At 42.2% G+C, this 22,098-nt stretch overlaps 1 protein-coding gene across 7 annotated transcripts in view; it reads left to right on the top strand.

Annotated features, from left to right (window-relative positions):
* Nucleotides 1-21,786, top strand: part of LOC122969807 (growth factor receptor-bound protein 10-like) — a 47,981-nt gene extending 26,195 nt beyond the window's left edge. For 6 of the 7 annotated variants that reach the window (XM_044335791.1, XM_044335790.1, XM_044335792.1 and 3 more), the window contains 12 exons: nt 7,137-7,293; nt 9,801-9,916; nt 11,732-11,806; nt 12,478-12,615; nt 13,041-13,151; nt 14,825-14,923; nt 15,015-15,092; nt 17,030-17,146; nt 17,773-17,839; nt 17,993-18,080; nt 18,490-18,583; nt 19,839-21,786. In XM_044335791.1, coding sequence (XP_044191726.1) covers nt 7,137-7,293; nt 9,801-9,916; nt 11,732-11,806; nt 12,478-12,615; nt 13,041-13,151; nt 14,825-14,923; nt 15,015-15,092; nt 17,030-17,146; nt 17,773-17,839; nt 17,993-18,080; nt 18,490-18,583; nt 19,839-19,985 — 1,287 coding nt within the window. In that variant the 3' untranslated portion in view covers nt 19,986-21,786. Of the gene's footprint in view, nt 1-5,554; nt 5,681-7,136; nt 7,294-9,800; nt 9,917-11,731; nt 11,807-12,477; nt 12,616-13,040; nt 13,152-14,824; nt 14,924-15,014; nt 15,093-17,029; nt 17,147-17,772; nt 17,840-17,992; nt 18,081-18,489; nt 18,584-19,838 lie in introns of those variants that run through there. The other variant, XM_044335795.1, reaches the window with a different exon arrangement.
* Nucleotides 21,787-22,098: the final 312 nt, after the last annotated feature.

Genomic DNA, 22,098 nt, shown 5'->3' with positions numbered 1-22,098 from the left:
AAGCCCCGTGTGTTGGCAAACAGCAACCGTGCTAAAGTAGCTTTGAGCAACACACTGGTTCCCCTCCAGCTCTGGGTTCACTGTTCTGCAGCTGACCCTGACCTCCGACCTCCCTGTGGAAGAAGGCAAGAGAAAAGAGGGTTTTAATAAAAAAAAAAGGGATGTGCAAAAGTCAGTTTCTCATGGTTTGCTATTCAGTGCATGGTCTGATTATTGAAATATTTGGTGCTTGCGAAATTTTACAAAAGATAAAGCAGACTATGGACAAAGAGGAATCATACTTTGCTGTCTACAGTCTGATCAATTGGGTGTTGGTGTGACTCTGGGGGTAGTGATGTCAATTGGTCGGTCAGTCAGTATACACACAGAAAGGACAGTCTGGGACACAAGGTCATGTGACGTCAGGGTTCATGAGTGAGACATGGGTTTGGGGGACACGAAGGGGGGACAAACAGTTGGAAAAGAACAAGAGAGCAGATGAGGACTATCAGAGATGATTATTGTGTATAACTGCAATATAGACCCTTTTCACGGCAGAAAGTTTGACCTCTCCTAGTAGTAAAAGCACAGGTGTTACTAATAATATTAACGATGACTCCATCCAAGTGTCCCAATAAGCCAGGACAGCGACAGTGAGCCAGCATGCACAATACCAGAAGCAGCTGAATGGAATTCAGCCATCAACTGTGCTTTTTCTACTCTGGCATGTTAAGACATCTTCCGTGAAAAAGGTCTAAAACACATTGTTGGCCGATGGAAGATTGAACTTTGACTTTTCAGAACTTCATAGTCAACATTACCTGCTAAACATCATTATGTTATCATTGTCATTGTGACCATGTTAACATGCTGACGTCAGCATTTAGCTCAAAGCACCACTGTGCCAAAGTGCAGCCTCACAGAGCTGCGGCTGTAAACTCCAGCATAACCGGAGCCTCTTGTTTACAGAGTCTTTGATGTCTAATACATGTCTGGTGCTAATATTGTGATGCTAGTTTGACTATATCCATCTTCATTTTTATAGTCTGTCCTCCTTGCTCGAATCAGCGTTGTTGTTGTGGAGTATGTCTGTGGGGATTCTCAGTCATTGTGGAGCTATTGTGTGACAACTCTGAACTGCTGGATCTGACTAAACAAGATTGTTGATTCTTTTTTAAAGTTCACTCCATCTGGTAGTGTTACTTTGATAATATACTGCCTCCATTGTATCATTTAATACTATAAAGTAGTAATGAAAGCAGTTTTTAGCAGCCAATCTTTTCTTAGTGGTTGGGTAATACTGAAGTTTAGCACATACAAATTATATTAACGGCATCACTTGCTTGAAAAATAGCAAATTACAAAAGTTGACAATATCTCCAAAACGTTAAATATTAGTTTTTTATGATCCATCCCTACAACAAAACTTGATGACTTGATGGCTATATAATCTGTTTAGGTTAGTGTTAGTCAATTTTTATTTCGAACATGTAAAACAACAAAACGACACAAATGAAATATTACATATTCAAAAAGGAGTAGGAAGAAGTACACACTTATTTGTTCCTACCCCTTTCTCAACTACTCATCCATAAAGTCATATATACAATTTATAAACAACTATCCCAATTCTATGTACAGCCCAGATATCCAGCCTGTGTCTCCACGCGGTGTATCCACTGTAGCAATGTCATGACAACTAATTTAAGACTAAAGCTCTGAGTCACACATACCCTCGCCTTTGTCTGTGGTCAGCTGATGTACTTCTGCACGCAATGGTCTGCTGACCCACTGCAATCAGATCAAGTGCATGAACATGTGTGTGTGTGTGTGTGTGTGTGTGTGTGCTTGTGCGTGTAATGATGGCAGAGAATGCTTGTTCAAAAGAGTAAGCTTATAATGACATGGCTATATAAGTTAAAAACACAAATCTCTGAGTAAATGTTATTGAAGGAGAGTGTTTGTGTGTAATATGAAGATTTATGAGTTTCTCTTTTTGATTTTTTTTACATGCTGTGCCAATGTGATGATGTACATAACTTTGTGATTTCTCAGGAAACATATACTTCTTTGACACACACACACACACACACACACACACACACACACGCACGCCTGAATGTGTTGTCTGAGGATTTCATCTGTCACATACTGTCAAACTAGAACTCCCATAAAACAAACAAACAAACAAATGCAGCCAAATAATGATCTTTTATCGATTATTTAAAAGACCTCAGAACTTGTGGGTTTCTCTGTTGAGACAGCAGCAGTGTACTGTTCAGGAGCCAAATTGTAACCTTTTAAAAATTAGAGTTTAGACATACTCTTCATTTCATGTGATTCATCATATCCTGTACATGACTAAACAATTGAACAGGCATTCATTTTTTTGTGGAATTGAGGATGGAGATCTTTTTGTTTCCTCTTCAGACAAATTATATGAATGTTGATGTGTGGATGGAAAAATAAATCACTGTGTAAGCTTTTCTGCCTAATCCACCCAAGTTACTTTTTAAAATTTTTACATCTGGCAGGTCAAAATTTGACTTATGTTTTGTTTTATTGATCGAATTAACTGCCCACATGACTTAATAATCTAAGGGTGATACTTACATGCGAAAGGATTCCTAGAACTGACTTGTACACATCCGTCAGTCAGTCAGAGGCATTTTGTCTGACTGTGTGTGTGTGTGTGTGTGTGTGTGTGTGTGTGTGTGTGTGTGTGTGTGTGTGTGTGTGTGTATTAGTGTTAGGTCGTGGGGAGGTGGGGAGGTGAGCCACTCAGTGAGGCTTTGTGGTGGCGCTCTAGTGAGGTGAAATTGAGTTTGGCCTGTCTGCAGAGCTAATCAGCTCTGTCTGGCTTGAAACCTGACCACTTACAGACATGAAAGACAACTGATGCTGGAGTAGACCAGGGAGAGAAGTCACCACCAACCAGCGTTCAGATGCTGACATTAGGGATGGGTGTGTTAGTCTACTGTGGCAGCCTCCTCCGGACAAGTTATCATTTAGAGGGTTGTAGCAGCTGGTAGTAAAATAACTGCAGGATAATGTGTCTTTCCTTAGCCATTAAACATATTTTGTTATGAATAAAAAGGTCACGCCTTTTATAATAGAATAATAGGTTCTTTATATCACCATGTGTTACATTATTTGTAAAAAAAAAACAACAAACAACTTGAAGATTTTATTAATTGCTCCGGTAACTTATACATTAAAGCTGCTAATCAATGTTTTTACATCAAAAGTGGGAAAATGACTACGTCTAATGTGAAAGGTGTGGCTCTTAGTGATGAACCCACAGATGACTCTGCAGTTCCAATCAGCTTTACTCTGTTTTAGCATCTTTCAGCTCATTGTTTTGGTTGTATGGCCTGCAGATTTACTGTTTTTGTTCACTCCCACAGCTCTCATCAGCATCATTTCCAGCTGCAGCAGGTAGTTGTTTTCGGCAAAAATGTTCTGATAAACCAGCTGTACCTGTTACCTGTCCAGCACCAAACAGCAAAGTTAAGGACACAGTGGAGCGTTTAGCAACTAAACAGATATATTTCAGACATATTCCTCAAAAGTTGGTTGAAAACTAAACAGATCTAAAAGGAGCGTGGATGTTGGACTTAAATTCATCAGATGGCCAGAAACATGACAACATATAATCCCAAATGTTGCTCTGTGTCTGCTGGATTTGTAAATAGGCAACTGACTGTACAATTTTAAAAAAAAATCCCCGGGCAGCACATGATGGCATATAAAAAGATAAGATGTAAGCAGAGCCCCTCACTACCCCTCCCCCCTCCACTCTGAATGAATCAATCCACCCCTCACCCTCCCCTGGAGGAGAAAGAGAGGGAAGTGGGGGGAAGGGAAAATAGAGAGAGGAGGAAAAAGCCAAGGTGAGTTAAAGTATATCATGTAAAGATCTAAGGAAAGACAGCTAAGTATTTTAAGGACCTGAAGGGTAGAAACAGTTGTTAGAAAGTTAAAGAACAAGCACAAAAACAAAAGAAAACATGTACAGAAGAACTAAGAAAGAAAACTTGGATTGAACTGAACGAGAAAGTGAGTTTTTCTCTCTGCTTCTTCACCCATCCTTTCTTTCACATGTGCTCATCACATACATGAACATGCATTATCCTCACACTCACACACACACACACACACACATACACATACATACACTGAGTAAGAGCCAAGTGTTATACTCCTCCCCAGATGGCTGCAAAGCTGCCGCGTGAGACTGAAGGAAAAAGTTCAGCAGTAAAGTCAAAAAACTGCTGGAGCCAGTTGTCATAGTTTACATTTCGTCTTCCTCTTTTGAGAATGTGTGTGTGTGTGTGTGTGTGTGTGTGTGTGTGTGTGTGTGTGCGTGTGTGCGTGCGTGTGCGTGTCGCTCATAGTTCTCATGCACACTGTATTAGGGGCCAGCTGGGTTGGCCTGCGCGCTACACATGAGCCTGATTATGACTCAGTATTGCATTACTGACATTCCTCCATAGCTCTCCCTCTTTTCTCTTTCTCTACCACCCCCCCCCCCCCCACCACTACCCCCCTCCTTCTTTTTCTTTATCTCCCTCTCCCTCCCTCTCTCTCTCTCTCTCTTTCTCTGTCTACCTCTCTCCTGAGGCCAGGCAGATTTGCTGAGCAACCACCTCCCTCCTACCCCTCCTTTTCTACCCCTCCCTTGACCCCCTCAGTGAAGCCCAAACGCCCGACACGTGATCCATACCACTTCAGATCCAATCACCCCACGTTGGGTTTTTTTTTTCCGCTTTTTAAAAAAACTTTGTACATCTGCCTTCTTTGTGACCTCGAAGCTGTGAGTGTACATTACACATGTTGCTCTGGTCCTAACACTCTCGCATAGTATTTCACATACAGCTGAGGAGGAGGAAGAGGAAGAGGAGGAAGATAAGAGGGAAAGAGGGAGGGGGTAGAAATTGAAACCGTCAGGCAGCTCAAAAGGAAATGTCAGTGGATGCATAAGAATAAGGGATGTGTGTGTACAGTGATTGGCTTAGTAGTTGAGTACATTGAGCTTGTTCTCTATGTGCATGTGTGTGTGTGTGTGTGTGTGTGTGAGGGGAGTTGTGGGTGTGTTTTAGGGAGAAAAAGACTTTTACTTTTGGTACGGCACCATCAGTAAAAGGAGCTGACAGTGATCTTTTTTTTGGGAGGGGGGGAGCGGGAGGAGGGGATTTGAATGCAGCCCTGAAGATAAGAGTGTAGAGTACGTGACAGGTAGCAGCTCACCGTTTAAAAATCCCACACTGGGTTAATCCAGTGTGAGGAGGAGGAGGTGGAGGAGGAGGAGGGAGACAGGAGCGGCAGCTCATACCACTCCTCGCAGCTCAGCCTTTATGCTGCCCAGCACGAGAAGAAGGGGCAGGCTGTCTCTCTTTTGCTCTGTCTCTCTTTCACTGTCGTCCTTCCTCTGTCACTTCCTCCCTCCTCCCCCCTCTTCCCTCTTACCTCTGTTGCATTCTCCTTGCCAATCTGTCCCTCCCTCCCTCTCCCTCCCTCCCTCTCTCTCTCTCTCTCTCTCTCTCTCTTCCTGACTTCCTTTCCTCCCTCTCCTCTCCTCCTCCTCCTCCCCCTCCCTCCCTCTCACTCTCTCTCTCTGTCTCTCTGTGTCACTGGAGAGCGTCTCAGTGTGAAAATGCCATCCTGCTCTCCAGACTGTTGCCTCTTTCAGGCTGTCGAGGTAAGAGACTTGTGTGTGTTCGTTTCTTTTCTGGATGTCCGTCGTGAGCTGCGCGTGTGTACGTGTGTGTTTCTGTGGTTGTCAGTTTGCAGCGATGAGGATCTTTGCATTTTTTCCTCTTTGCTGTTTCTAAAACTTTTCTAAAACAAAACTCATGCGTCATGATATTACTTTTTTTTATAATGGGGGCGTGTGGGACGAGACGAGGGAGTCTTCTGGCTTTGCAGGGGCAGAGAGCGCTGTGACGTTTGTGGTTGCATTCGGAGTCTCTCTTAGTGTCGCCGTATTGGTGCTTGTGGTGTTTTGTGTCATTTCTAGGCCACCGTTGCTGTCGTTTTTTGGTGTTTTGTGTGTTTCCACACATCGCGGTGCCATTGTTCGACTTAATTTTCCATGCCCCCCCTCGGCCCTCGCACATCACCAGCTTTGTGTCTTGTTTCATGTAATTTTCAATAGTTGTTCCCGGTGGCTTTGTGTGAAGTGCAGGGCAGCTGAATTTTCAGCAGAATCCCTGCTGTGGACAGAAGATGTTAAGTACGTGGGTGTGTGAGAATACACACACAAACATAACACATACAGTACGTCTTCTCTCTGATATACGGAAAAACAATCGGAGTCGTCTTTGTGGGTTTTAAGCACTTTCCAATGTTCATTTGCTCATATTTATCGTGTGTTTGTGTATTACGCTGCATGTGAAAGCAATCTCTCGGTGCTGTGTATGTGAATCTGCAAATACAGTGGTGTGAAGCAGCTGGTCTATGGTTATCCGTGGAGCAACACACTCGAAAAAGGCAAAATTACACCCGGTTTAAATGTTGCTTTGGGCACTTGGCTGAAATGGTTCAAAATGGCGCAACAATGGGAGGTACTTCGGCTTTGAACTATACCCACTTGCTGCTCCCAGCCGTGACATTTTTAAGGACATACTCAAAATGCAACATGTGTAAATGCACCGTGTTATTTCACCATCCAAGTGTGAATATATGTTTTTTTCTACTTTTTCCTTCTCCGACTCCGGGTATTGTTCGATGCGACAGAAAACGTGTCATTGTGGGTTGTGCACAAGCAGATCTACATGCGTATTCGTGGATGTGCGTGTGTGTGAGTTTGGTTGAGCCGTGGACAAAAGGGTTGAACTGAGAGCGCAGGGGCCGGCCGACCTTTCCTAAACGTCATCGTTTTTTTTTTTTGTTTTTTTTTTAAGTGGTTCTCTTGTTGGAGTAACAGAATAATATGAACAGGACTTTTTAAGTGTGGACTTGACAAAGCGCCTGATTATGGAGGTAAATGTAACCCCTGATCTGTTGCTTTCTCCCTTTTCTCTGTGGATTTGATTTCTCGAAAAGCACGATGCGTCACGGCTGTTATTAGACTTTTTCCAGCTTTTCCACTGACAACGTGACCTTCGCTGCTCTTACATACATATTCCCATCATTATCCCCATGTGTGTTTTCAGATAGTGAAGGTGTGGAGCGAGGATGGGGCTGGTAAAGTGGTGGAGATCCCAGCAGACATGACGGCCAGAGATGTCTGTCAGCTCCTGGTCTACAAGAGCCACTGTCTGGATGACAACGCCTGGACGCTGGTGGAGCACCACCCCATCCTCGGCCTTGGTAAGGATGTGTGTGTATGTATATATAGCGAGTGTGTGTTCACCCTTGCATGGGTTTGGCAAACTTTCGTGTCTTTTCATGCATTTTTTTTTTTTTTTGCAGGAATGGACATAAATTCTACATTTGAGCATTTCTGTGTGCACATTGTGTATACTGCATGAAATGATGCAAAAGTTTATGAAAAGCTGGTTAAACATTACATCATCCAGTGAAGCCAACCATCACTAATATAAGTAAAAATCTTCTTAAAGACTCTATCTTTGCTTGGCAAACATGATTTTTACACCACAAACTGTGATACATACCGTGAAAATATGTCAGGAAGATTTATACCGGCTGTAGGAATGTGTATAAATACCATTCTGCAAATGAAAAGATGGGGGAAAACATTTAAATAGACATCTGCATATGTCTGCAGTGGAATTTTTAGGGTACATGTTCTTTCTGCAGGTGTGTATCGGTCTCGTATGTGTGTGTCTGTGTCTATACCCCTTTTGTGTGTTTCTGCATGGGTGGGGATAGTCGCTTGTGTGTGCCCTCAGTGTATATGTTCACTTGAGCATGGCACGAGATCTCGTATGCCTTCTATACGAGTCAGTGAGGTAGCGGTGGTCGTAGAATTCAGCATTTTCCATGTTCTGCACACATGCCTGTTCCTTCTCAATAATACGCTCGGGGGGAAAAAACACAGGACTCATGCTTTGCTTCCTCACTTTTTGCCGTGTCTCCTTTTGAAGCTACATTCAATTTTTTTATTTTTTTCCGGGTCTGTCTTTGTCCTCGGTGAGGCTTTCCTACTCCCAGAGTCGTATTTTTAGAGTCAAAGGATCGCTTTGTGCTTTGCTGCTTGATCTGCGTTTCTGGAAAAAAAAGTGCACTGGAGAGATGGAATGTGAGGTGAGGAGAGGGAGGGAGGGAAAACGAGAGAGAGAGATGAAGGGAGAGAGACAGAGAGGGGGGAGGGGGGAGGAGGGTGGAGAGGCCTGGACTAAAGCGTCATACCAGAGCTGCAAGGCACCAATCGTCGTTCTCCGTCGGACGAGCCCCTAGCCCTCCTAGCCAATCAATCTTTACTTAACCCTCCACAGGAAATTCCCCTGCTTGCAGCCAGCGTGCGCACACACACACACTCACACACACACACAAACACACACACAGAGACATTTCCACCCCTAAACTGCAGCCAGGATACTTTTTTTTAGCAAAAAAACTACAGTTCCACCAAAATATATGTAAGACTTTGTGTGTGTGTGTATGTTTTCACTTAAGAGAGAGAGAGTTAGTCCAAAATCCTGGTTGCTATCATTCCATATGTGTGTGTGTGTGTGTGTGTGTGTCCAGAGAACATCCTGTCACTATCAATTTCTAATCGGCCTCACTCTGAGATCATATACCCTGAACTTCAAGAAAGAGGACATTACACACACACACACACACACACACACACACACACACACACACACACACATTGAGAAAGTAATTGGGCCTGTGTGGTGCACAGTGAGCAGGTTAGGCCTGTGTGAGCTCTTAATGTGTGGTTGTGTGTTTGTCTGTGGCTTGTACTTTGCTTATGGCTTCACTGCTCTCAGCAATCAGCCTAAATACATGACATCATCTTCCTGCAATGCCCCCACTACCGCCACCACCTCCTCCTCCTCCTTCTCCTCCTCCTCCTCCTCCCGCTCCTCCTTCCCCCCTCTCCATCTCATACCACTTCTCCTCTCCACCTTCACCTCCTCCCTCCCTGCCTCACAGTGCTTCTTCTTTTCACAGTCCCTCCTCATTTAACCTCTTACTCCCTTTCTTGTCTCTTAGTAACAAACGATTTTTCTTGCTGTGTCACTGTATACAGAAGTATAACCAATGATGTCGTGGCAAATGAAGAAGTCGGTTAAAACAATAGAGTTAGTGATAATTATAATAAAGACAGCCAATGCATGTTAATAGTGTTTATGCTTAATTTAAATCATCATATAACCTGCTGTATATCAGATTAGCATTACTAACTATGATTTTTACTGTGAATTTACATCATTTTAAAAAAAGGTGGTAAATTCTTTTGCTAGTAAAAAAGCTTTTTTAAGCAGTAAATTGGTTTCAGCACGTCAAAAAGTTGTTGTTTTCTGCTGCCAGAGGACGTTGTTCACCAGCACACAGTAAACAATGTCCTCTGGTGACAAGGACATTTCAGAATATGCTTTCAATATTAATAAGAGAAAATTAAGAGAGAGGGAGGAAATGCATGCAAAAGAGCTGCTTGTTATTCTGCCCTCAAAGTAACACAAAAGAAGAGTTAACAGTGAAACTACAGTTACAGTGTAAATAATATTTTTAAAATGCTTAAAATTAGATTTTTTAAATAGATTTTCATATTTGGATTTGACACAGGAATAAGCCCTAAAGCTGCGTAAACTGATGTTTAAAATCTGGGTTTGTCTCTACATCCCCGAGGATAATACAAAGATAACACAGTGACTAACGCTGTCTGTCTGTGTGTCCTGGTGCAGAGAGATGTCTGGAGGACCATGAGCTGGTGGTTCAGGTTCAAGCCTCCATGAGCAGCGACAGTAAATTCCTCTTCAGGAAGAACTATGCCAAATATGAATTCTTCAGGAACCCCCTGGTGAGTCTCTCGCATCCCTGAAATGACCTTTCTGTAACTGCTTCAGTTTAGCACGCAGCCCTACAAATACACTGCCATACACACACGCTCACACACACACACACAGCCACACATACACACACCCAGCTGGGGTTTAGCCAATTTTCCAGCGTGATATTTTTGGATTGAAGCTGCTAATAGCTTAAAAATTCATGCTGACATTAAAAACCCTAACGTTTGATTTGTTTTTTATGCCAAAAATTACAAGCATGCAGTCCACCGGAATTATTTTTCTAGACATGGTGGCATACCTTATGAACTTGCTATGAATAGCTTTGAAACTATCATTTTTCCCCTAAAAATAGACTTAATTGATAGTCAGAACAACACCATGAGTCTAAAGTAATGCTAGCAGCTCTGTGAGCCTGTACAGCGGTGCTTTGAGCTAAATGCTAATGTCAGCATGCTAATGCGCTCAGCACACACAGCGAGGCCCAGACAATGTGTGGGCTCCAATCCTAGTCTATCAAAATGAAAACACGCTGCATGTCGGCTATCTTGCCTTGAAGGGTTGTGAAAACATCCAGTGAATAAAGGATGGTGTACTGGTGAAGAGTTGTGCGACATGTTGTTTTAATGAGTTTGCGATGACAATGCTAACATGCTGAAAAGTTAAGAGGTCACCAAAGTTTTTACAATTCATCCTGAGGACAATAATTGCCGAAACATCTCTCTTGAAACTATAAATGTCAGCCTCAAGGTGGCGCTATAGGAGAGTGTGTGTGTGTGTGTGTGTGTATGGGGGTGGTGGGGAGTTCTGGAGTCATTGATACATGTGCTAAATTTCATGGAAGTTCATCCAGTAGTCGTTGCTCTATTTCAGTCTGGGCGAAAGTGGTGATAGACCGACATTAGCATTCGTTAAAGCTGTGCTGTTAGCATGGCTAAAAATATTAAATGTTATTCATGCACTTTTCTATTGAGTTACACTTCCATACAATACAATTCTACAATTGATACCATTTTTATCCATTATTCATGCTGATGGAATGAGATTCATGCTTAATAAAAGCCCAGTATTGTCCCCTATCAGTCTAACTTTGTACACAATACTCTCTTTGTGTCGTGTCTCAGTATTCTCATGTTTTTTGTGTCACACTATGCTATCCCATTTCTTTCTTCTATCTGGTGATGCACTCACTCGAACTCTCTTTGGATAAAAGCTTAAGCTAAAATATAACGTCATTCTCTGATTGTTCTGAAGACACAAACCTGCACCTGACAGCCAGCGACTCAGCTTTAGCTGGTTAGTGTGGCATCTTTTGCTGATGTGGACTCAGCGTGGGGCTCTGCTGTTATGTGCTTACCGTGTATACGGTGACATTATTGCCGTGGTGATTTAGGTGTGTGTCAGAGCCAGCAGGTGACCTCAGCTCTGTGGTAATGAGCACAGTAAAACACCAGAGTGCTGGCCGCGGCCTGTCAATCACGCTAAGAGTAGCGCTGCTGGCTAAAGGGGATTACATCAGCGGGTGAGATCATACTGCATCTACTCCCAGGCTGGAGTGCCCTCTCTCTCTCTCTCCCTCTCTCCCTCTCTCTCTCTTTATCTACCTCTCTCGCCCCCACCACTTTGTCTTTGAGTTCTTGTGCACATCGGACACACACACACACACACACACACACACACACACACACTCACAACAAAGAGAGAGGCATATTCTTCATAGAGAAACACTACCCCACTCTGAGCTTGTATATACACTAAGTGGTTTCTAGTGCCTCTCTCTCTCTATCACTCATTGTCGGTGTCTCTCTGTGTGTTTTTCCATCCAGAACTTTTTTCCAGAGCAGATGGTGGCTTGGTGTCAGGAGTCTGATGGCTCAATCCCTCAGTCACAGCTCTTACAGGTGAGGGGATGACTCAGTGAGGGGAGACACACACTTCACACTAATCTTAGCCCATATAAGGACTTGATTCATTACCTAACCCTTCATTTAAACCCATATATAATCAGAAACTTAATCATAAACCTTAAGCTTAAGCTAAACCTAAATCCTAACCCTAAACTAGAGGCCCTATGAAGGAGTGAAAGCAGTAAACACTGTGGAGAATCTTTATCATCGTGGGGACATCTGGTAGTCCAAAAATATGCATAAACACACACACACATGGTTCTTGCAATCTACTAACATTCACCCGGTGATGTCATTGCCAGACTTTTAGGAATATAGATAAAAGAGCCTAATTCATATTCTTTTTTTTAAAATGGATTTTACAACATCTAGGAACATGTAGTTTCCAGGATGCGAAAGCAGAAACACAAACATTTCTGTTAAGTGCAGTTCCCATCACAGCAGTGCTCCCACTTCCTAAATGAGGTCACTGCCTAATACTGCCCCCCTCCCCCTTCCCCAGTCATTCAAATATGTTTATTACTATTCCTATTCTATTTAAGCTCTTTTTAATGCACAAATTGAAGGAACTGGTGGGATTACATTTCACTGTGATTGTACCTTATATGATTACACGTGACAAATATACTTGATTGATTGATTTTTTTTTTGTGTGTTTTTGGCAGAACTTTCTGAACTCCAGCAGCTGTCCAGAGATCCAGGGCTATCTGTACGTGAAGGAGCCTGGGCGCAAGTCCTGGAAGAAGCTCTACATGTTCTTGCGACGCTCTGGTCTCTACTACTCTACTAAAGGAACATCCAAGGTGATAAATCAGCGCAGTATAGAGTGTGAAACTAGGATTTCTTTATGACCGACAGCATGTCACAGTTTGACAGCTGTGGAGACCCAATTGATGGTTGAACTTGTCCAGTGACATGTTTGTCGATGTGTAGCACAGTTAAGAGTCTTCACCAATTTTTTTGTTTATGCTCACGCTTTCTTGGTTTCATCATATTTGCTGTTGTAATATCCCAGAAGTGTTAATGCATCATCCAATCCAATAAAATGAAAAACATAAAAATAAACCGAAAACCTCAAATGTTACTTTTGCATTTTTCCTAAGCAGAAGAAAACTTGTACCAATGTAAAATACTTTAAAGCAATCCATGATCCTTTTCTACATACTGTCACTGACACCCTTCTCCCTCTCCCTCTCCCGCTGACCTTCACCTCTCCCCGACTGAACAGGAGCCCCGACACCTGCAGCTGCTGTCAGATCTGGAAGACAGTAACATCTTCACCATAATCACCGGCAGAAAACTCCACAATGCCCCCACAGACTACCAGTTCTGCATCAAGGTAACACACATAAGAAAACACTGCAGCACAAAATTCAGCCAGTCATTTAACCTGGCGCTGAAAATAGTTTTTTTTTTCTAGAAAAGCAAATAAATCTCAGAGATTAGATGAGATAATTTAACATTCCTCCAGGGCAAACCTGTATTTCAGTGTGCAAGGACTCCCATAAAACAAGTGAAACTGCAAACTGTGTCCCTCATATTAGACGTGGATGACTGTTGTGATCATCAGTAACATCGCTTCGTAACAGATACACCTGCTTCCCCTGTACAAACATTGTATCTGTGTGTGTGTGTGTGTATGTGTATGCATGTGTGTGTCAGAGGACACAAGGGTTAAAACCTCCCAGGGGGGGTTCAAACACACACTCAGCACTGTGTGTCCCACTCCAGGAGATTTCTGCGGTGGGTCACCTGCTGATCTGGGATAAGCCTGGTGGGATAAGCCAGGATGGTACAGGGAATCTGGTCCGCCTAACCCCCCCTCACCTCTCTCTTGCGCACACACACACACACACACACACACACACACACGCACGCTAGACGACCAGCATGTCAGATGCGGGGGTGACAGTGCAGGATTGGGTTAAGGATTTTACTTGGTGGCTGGGGGTGGCTGGATTGTTGCTATGGCGACATGAATGAATTTATCGGTAGGGGATGCATGTAAGGAGCAGTGTGTCTAACGTCCTTGTAACTGGTGGAGAAGGAGAAAGTCTGTGCTGTGATGCTTGTTCGTGCTGGTAGGGGTGCAACAATATATTGTTGTTTGCATACAGTAAATGATAGAGGGTGTAATCGACTGTCATTCATTAACCATGAAATGTCTGAGGAGTCAGCTGCTGCCTGAGAAAGGCAGCAGTTGACAGCAGCAGTTGATGTTTTCTGTAGGATCAATATAAAAGCTTTTTTTAAAAGTAAGACTGCTAAAGCACATTTTAAGGCAGAGGAAGAGTAAATGAAGAACTAAGTTCAGTCACGGTTGGTATTGTGAGTGTGTGGAACTGTGGAGCTTGTATTGAATATTGTACTGAATTCATAAGTTGTTTTATTACAGCACTGTGGAGAGCATCATTGGATTGAAGAGCAATTGGTTGATTTGGTGTAGTCATATTAAAGCCGTTACTGTTAGGACGCCATTTGCCTTTTGCAGCAAGACTATTTAACTTCTTAAATAAGAAATAATACATTCTTCCTTTCATAAATGAAAAACAGTAAAATGACCTATTGTTCAAATACACTCAGATGTTTTACTGCTGCAAACTTACTTGGTCTGGTGTGACCAGTAGCCTAAGGTGGCTAATGCTAGCTAACATTAGCAAGCTTTAGAGAGACATTGCTCTGTATCTGGTATTAATGTGTGTTGGCCAAATTAATGACTTTTCTCTAATTGTGCTACTGTTGTACTTTACTTCTCATTGTTCAGAAAAGCTCACTGTGCCTTTAACAGTGATTATAATATGCAACTGTCAATCTTCACCATCAACAAAGTACAAACCTGTGTTACAGAGTCACACTGTGGCCTGGTAGTCTTGTCCTGTCATGTCACAAGTTTGAAGGTCTTAATATACAGAAAACAGAAATGCCAAAAACCAGAATAAGCCCTAAACGCTCATGTTCATGATGTGTATGTCATTAATTTAACATCCCACTGTGTCTGCTGTTTGGTTTTAGCCCAGCAAAGTGAGAAGTGACTGTAAGGAGCTAAAGATGCTGTGTGCTGAGGATGAACAGAGCAGGACCTGCTGGATGACTGCCTTCAGACTGCTCAAGGTACTTGCTTTACTTTTATGTCTTGTTATCACAGATAAATCCAGTGCTGTGAGTCTAAGTTCTTGCTTTGTCTTCTCTCCTGTTTTCACAGTATGGGATAGTACTGTATCAGAGCTATAACGTCCCCCAGCAGAGGAAGTCTAACCTCTCGCATTTCACAGCGCCTGTGGTGAGTATCTGTTCTCTGACATTATCTTCCTACAACCCTGTTCTAATACCCGAACTCAGTCAAGACCAATCCGGATTGATTAACTCATGGTGAATTGGAAACCAGTTCACTTTGTGGCCTCCTTGTGTCTCACTCTTCTTAAGAGGAAACACACAACCGTGGGCTAGATTGCTTTTGCATAAGACAGATTTGTTAAATGCTGAAATGAATTTCCATTCAAATGTTCATTGCTGCTGTTGACCTCTGTTAATGAGAACGAGGTTGTGTAGTGAAAGGCTTATGATTTAGGTCAGGCTGCTCATTTAAACAGCATTCTGTAAGAAAAGTACATCCGACACATAACATCTTATCCCAGACTTATTTATTTAAATTTACGTAATGCTCAGTCACACAAGCAGTGCATAAAAGATTGCGCACACAGCAAACAAAAACCTGCATATTTGTGTGTATACAAGCATGCTATGTTACAGCCAGACTAATCGCCTCACACAATGAGGTGCTGGTAAAGGTGTCATAAGCTCCTTTACAAAGACTGAATCAACATAAGTAACAGATCTCTGGAATCTATAATGAGTTTGTATTTAAACTTAACATTACAGACTTGTGTAGTGAGTTATAGTTCAGGGCATACGGTCCTGTAAGTACCTCACTGTAGAGCATTATGGTATACACTCCCCAGTCATCATGTCTGAAGTAATTAAAATAAGGCTTCACCTCACCAATCATTATTTCTGTATCAAGTTATTTTTCAAGCAGAAACTCCAAATGTTCTCTGGTTCCAGCTTCTCCAATGTGAAGATTTTCTGTTTTATATCCTCCTAAACAGAACATATGTATAATGTAAAACTGGTACCAGTCCCAATGTCTAATTTGAGAAAAGGCCAAATTTAAGGTATCAGACTGTAGTAATTTTCAGTACTGATTTATCTGTCAATTATACCGTCAACTAATAGATTCATTGCTTAGTCTAGTAAAAGTCAGAAAATACAGAAACATGACCCATCATCTTGTTTTGTCTAACCAACAGCCCAACACCCAAAAAATGTTATATACCCAAAACAAGAATATAAAACAGAGAAAAAGCAGCAAATCTAGACATTGGAAGGTGGAACCGGAGAACATTTGAAGTTTCTGATCGAAAAATAACTTGATAATAATTGATCATAAAAATTGTTTAAATAGTGATTAATTTTCTGTTGATAGACTCATTGATTGATCCACTAATTAAATTTGTATAATTTACAGATTATGATGACAAATCTTTACATAAATGGTTTACAGTTCCCATGGACCAGGAGTCTGTTGAAGTATTAGTAAATTTGAGAAAATACAAGATTTTGAAAGTGAAAAATACAGTATGGGTTAAAAAAAAGTGGGATTTTAAAAAGAGGAACAAAGCACTCATTCTAATTCATCAAAAACCTGCAAGTCTCTGGAAAAATCTACATGCTGAAGGAAACACAACTAGTATTAAGGACTGTACATCATTATGAGTAAAAAAAACAAACAGAACATATTTTTAATGTCAAATTTGTACCAGTCCAAATGTCTAATTTCAGAAAAGGTCAAATTTAATAATGTTAAACAAAATCTGATAATGAGTGCTCAAAATGAAGTAGAGTTGTTTGGTTTGTTTATCTTCTGCTAAAGTTAGAAGTAATTAATTAAAACCATGACTGATTTGAGCAGGAGAGCCAGAAAGCCAGGAGGGGCTTGTGCTTTTCTTCAGAGGGGCATTTGTGGATTGACTGAAGTGGGTCTCTGTGCAGACAGGATTTGTCATGCCCCAGTGAGTGTGTCTGGCTTGTTTGACCTCTGACCCTTGTCTACCCCCCTCACCCCATCCCTCCCCCCAACCCACTCCTTGTGTACCACCCTCCCCCCACTCCCCACCCTCTATCACCCTCCATCACCCTCCACCTACCCTCTCCTAACAGCGGAGTGTATCTGAGAACTCCCTCGTCGCCATGGACTTCTCTGGACGGACTGGTCGCGTCATTGATAACCCTGTCGAGGCCCAGAGCGCCGCCCTGGAGGAGGGACAGACCTGGAGGGTAAGCAGGAGGAGGGGAAGGAAGCTTGGGGCGGATAGATCAGAGTCAGAACATGGACGCATTTCAGCACGAGTTGTTTCATATGATTAACATAAAACATACTAGTTTCCTACAGTATTTAAAAATAACATTTTAGGATCAATTATCATATGGTTTGCTTATGATATTACACTGAATGTTTTGTCATCACAGATTTTTCTTTGAGTAAAACTTCTTTTCCTGGAAAGAATGTAGAGAAGCCTTTTTCCATTATGAACAAGTTTATTTTTACCCTTCAGCACTTTTCTTGGTAAATTAAAGTGTGCAGCAGCAGCTCCACTTATGTGTTGCTGAGATCACAGCTCATAAGAGGCTAGAGGAGAACTCAGCTGCCTGTTACATTTTTTATTCTTCGTTGAATGCATTGCTATGTTTGATTTTCTGTAACAAAAAGCATCAAACTCTAACGAAAATCTACAGAAAATTTCAACCTTTGCGTCTTGGTTTAAAGTGGTGTTTCAACATGTTTCTACATGCTGTGAAGACATCTCTTGTCAAAGGGAAGGCAGATGCTTGATTAGAGGCTTATTTGAAGGATTTGGTTTGATGTGATGTTATCTTATGTAAATGTTATTTCTTCCACATAGAAACGGAGCCAGCGTATGAATGTCCTGGGCAGTCCCAGCCCCCTGCACCCACCCTCTCTGAGCACAGGTACTCACACAAACACCATACTGATTACCTTGTGCAGACTTTTGCCCAGCAAAAACAGAAAGACTAATAAACCTCATGTCCAAGTAAAGCTGATTGATGCACTGACTAAATAAAATGCTCAAACACTGAGTCTCAAAAATGTCTGTCTCTCAGTCATCCACAGGACACAGGTGTGGTTTCATGGTCGCATCATGAGAGAGGAAGCCCACAAAATGATCATACAACAAGGCCAAGTAGACGGGTAAGAAGAACTACTGTATGTGTTGAGTGTGAGAAGAGTTTTTAGGCTGATCTGAGGAATTCTGGTTTAATATGATGTAATTTTAATGGTAAATATTGCCCCTTTGAGAAGTAGTTGAAAGCTAGTAAGTGAAGATTATTTTGTCAGACTGAAACTATATTAATAAGAAATGTGAGAAATGGTGACATATCTGTGTCACGAAAAGCTTTGATCTTTAAAATGTCAGTGTCTAAAAACAGCTTTCTGGTTTATCAGCCACACATTTTAGCCTTTATCCGCTGGGTTAAGATAATTCTCAAAGAGTCACAGCAGTATATCATCAAGAATTTGAAATTTAACATTTTACATAGTAATATATATTTCATATTTCTGCTGTTTGATCACTTTACTCCTATGTTCTGTGCATCAGATTATTCCTGTTGCGGGACAGTCAGAGTAATCCCAAGGCGTTTGTGCTCACCATGTGCCACCACCAGAAGATCAAGCACTTCCAGATTCTACCGGTCAGTCACTTCACACTGTAGAAAATGTCTCATGGTCACTGGTAAAATCTAGTGAAATAAGGCAAAGTGAGGCAGATTACTGTGCTGCTAATAATAATGAGTAATATTGTTATATTTTATGTTGTGGCCCAGCTGCTAAACAGTGGGACAGTACACTCAGAAGATGCAGTCTCGGACCATCCGTGTAAATGTCAAGCAGTTCCACTTTTTCTATATGCTCTGAGACGCAGCTGGATCTTGTAGTGTGAAAATCTTAGACTCATCTGGCCTGCAAGCCTCACCTAACATTTTTTTAACAACAATTTTCTAAAGCGTAGCATTGCTTTTTTAACATTTTAAAATAGGCTTTTCCTTTCTTCCAGGCAGCAATCTGTTTGCATTTATTTTGTTACAGCACAGAAATCAACTTGAAACAGCTTCAAGGGTCACCCCACCCGCATTATAGGTTTTGACACATCTGGCTACTATGAGTTTTCTGATACTATATATCCTGATCCTGATATCCTGTATAGGTACAACAAGTGTGATATTCTTTGGAAAGCTGGAAAATGGTTAATAATTTCAGGCAAACATAATAGAAAATGGAATAGTTCTTTTAAACAAGTTTAAGACGCTGCAGCCTTGCTAGCAGCTCTATGAGGCTGTTCTTAATGGCACAGCGGTGCTTTGAACTAACGTTAGTATGCTAACATGCTAACACGCTGATAGCAGATAAAATGTTTACCATTTCACCATCTTAGTTTAACATTTCCTAATAAGCACAAAAACAGGTTTTCCAGTTTTGCAGGTAGTTAGTCATAAACCAATATATTAGATAAATTAAAATTTTGACCTCACAATTGCGCCAGAGGAAAAGTCTGGGGATAAAAGTTATTACAGTTAATGTCAATCTCATGGTGGTGCTAGAGGAAAAGTGAGAGCATCACTAAAGTCATTGGGGAAATGAACCATGAATGTCCATGTAGATGTAGAGATATTTCACTAAATAAGTAATATCTTTGACTCATTGATGACAGCAAAAGGAAGGTCAGGGCTTCACCAAAGTCATTAGGATTAATCTCACAGGCAGCATGAATATCTGTATAAAATTTGATCCCAATCCATCGGATAGTCATTGAAATATTTCAGTCTGGACCAAAGCGGTGGACTGGTGGTTTTTTCCATCAATTTGCTCTGCTTTCACTTGTCTGATGATTATTATTATTGTCATGTGATATTAACTGTCCTCTCTCCTCCCTTTGACTCCGGTGTGAAGTGTGAAGAAGACGGTCAGGTGTTCTTCAGCCTCGACGACGGCGCCACCAAGTTCACTGACCTGATCCACCTGGTGGAGTTCTACCAGCTCAACAGAGGAGTGCTGCCCTGCAAGCTCAAACACCCCTGCACCGCTGTGGCCTTGTGACACTCCACCGCCCCCACCCCCAACTCCTACACACCCTTTTGCACACTTCTCATCCAGAGATCCCACCCCGCCCCCCCAATCTGCCCCTCCCTCACCAATGTAATGAGGTTGAGGAGATAGAGAAAAGTTGAGTCAAGTTTTGGGGATGTGAACAACTCAGCAGGAGCTGGCAGTGGAGGTTTGATTTCTCCAGTGTGCCGTGCTTTTCTCCGCCTTACCGCTTTTTGGATGTTTTGAATGGGAACCGTGCGGATAGTCCAAACGTTGTAGATTTGTGGACCCAGCAGTCGCCCAACTCCTGCATCGTTCTCATGGAGACTGGGTTGTTTTGTCATTGCCATTTTGACCCTGGTCAGTGTGTAGGGGAGCATGTGTTATGAAGACACAGACAGCAGGAGTGCTGCAGGTCTCCCGGATGGATCCCTCCCTCAAAGTCCCTCACCATTCAATCTCCCAACTTTCACCTTCCTTATCCTCCAGGCCTGATAAGCTGTGGTGCCCGCCCCACCCTCGCCCTCTCGACACAAAGTTGTCCGAGGCGGGCGGGGAGCACCACCCTCTGACTTCCTCATCGATCATCAGGGATGGACAGGAACCTCTCTGGGTCTTATCAAACTCGATCCAGGAGTTTTCTCAACCTGTGCAGTCCAGTCTGGATAAGCTGACACCCTGTCCCCTCCCCCCTAACCGAGCGGACTTGACGTGGCCTTCCTGCTGTGTCCTGTCCCACAACCCCCCTGGTGCAACCCCGATCCCGTCTCTCCTTCTCCAAACAAGCTCAGAGAAAAGTTGAGAGAGAAAAAGAGAAGAAGCTAAGGGCAAGATAAGCAGAGCAGTCGCGAGGGTTTGCTGAAAGGACAGAGGAATGTTTATCAGGAAGGCTGTAACAAGCCTCTCTTGTAGAGTTGATTACTTGATGTCATTTTAATGCTGTTTTATTACTGTTGATTCAATGCAGAACTAGTTTTGCACTCCCGGGCGGACAGATGACAGCTGTTCTCTCTAGCTAAATGAAGCTGCCTGCTCTCCGTTCGTCGTCCTCCTCTTCCTCTTCCATCCCCGCCCTCCCCCCCACCCCTCCTCCTTCTGAAAAGCATGCATGTGAATTTCCACCAGCTCTGATTGGATTACAGTGGCGTGGGAGCAAAGAGAGTCACGGCTGATTATGCAGTGCCTTTCAGAAAGGTTTGGGAACATCTTGGAACTCTGTGTGGCTCATACCAACATGACCACACTACCATTAAAAACGAATGTGCTCTGGAACAGGCTGAACGCCTCAAGACTGTGAGGAAGAGGAGGAGGACTGTTAAATAGACTCCTGAAAAGTGTGTCCACCCCCAAGCTTCTATTTCAGTCTTTTTTTTTTTTTTTTTAAATCTAAAGGGTTAAATCTATTGGGCTCACATTCGGTGAATTTGTTTTGAATGTCATTTTCTTTTCCTAGGTCTGTTCTGAGCTCGCTGCTTGCACATTTTAATTATCCTGATTTGAGATTGAGCTGTTATGTTCGGATTTAGCCCCGAGTGGAGATACTGACCACTGTTCCCTCACTCAAGAAAAGACAAATCAACAAAAGCACTCCCATCATGTTTTTTTTTTTGTTTTAAATATGGAAATGAACAAATGACTTGAAATGTGAACTCAGTTGACTGTGCATCAACACACAGTCAAATGAGCTTCACTCGCCTTAAGTGAAAATTGTGAGCCTTGTGTATGAAATCGAAGCTATATAAAAATGCACATACAGCAACACATTTCAGACAGCAGGAGTGTTACAGATTATATTAAATGAATAGTGTGACATTTTGGAAAAAAAATGCTTATTCAGTTTGTTGTCAAGAGTCAGACGAGAAGATTGATACCACTCTCATGTCTGTATGGTACAGCCAGTAGCTGGTTAGCTTAGCTTAGCATAAAGACTAGAAACAGGGGGAAACAGCTAGTCTGGCTCCATCCAAGGATAACAAAATCCACCTACGAGCATCTTGTTTGTTTAATCCATACAATAATTAAAGTGTAAAAACAATAATTTGTCTTTTTACTGAAGGTTATGTGCTGTACTATTTCTTCACCAGGTGCAGTGACTTTCTAAGCTAAGCTAAGCTAAGCTAGC

The sequence above is a fragment of the Thunnus albacares genome, chromosome 19 (genome assembly GCF_914725855.1).
Source record: "Thunnus albacares chromosome 19, fThuAlb1.1, whole genome shotgun sequence".
NCBI classification, from domain to species: domain Eukaryota; kingdom Metazoa; phylum Chordata; class Actinopteri; order Scombriformes; family Scombridae; genus Thunnus; species Thunnus albacares.
Note: the sequence above shows the minus strand (reverse complement) of the source record. Positions and strands in the feature narration are given on the sequence as shown.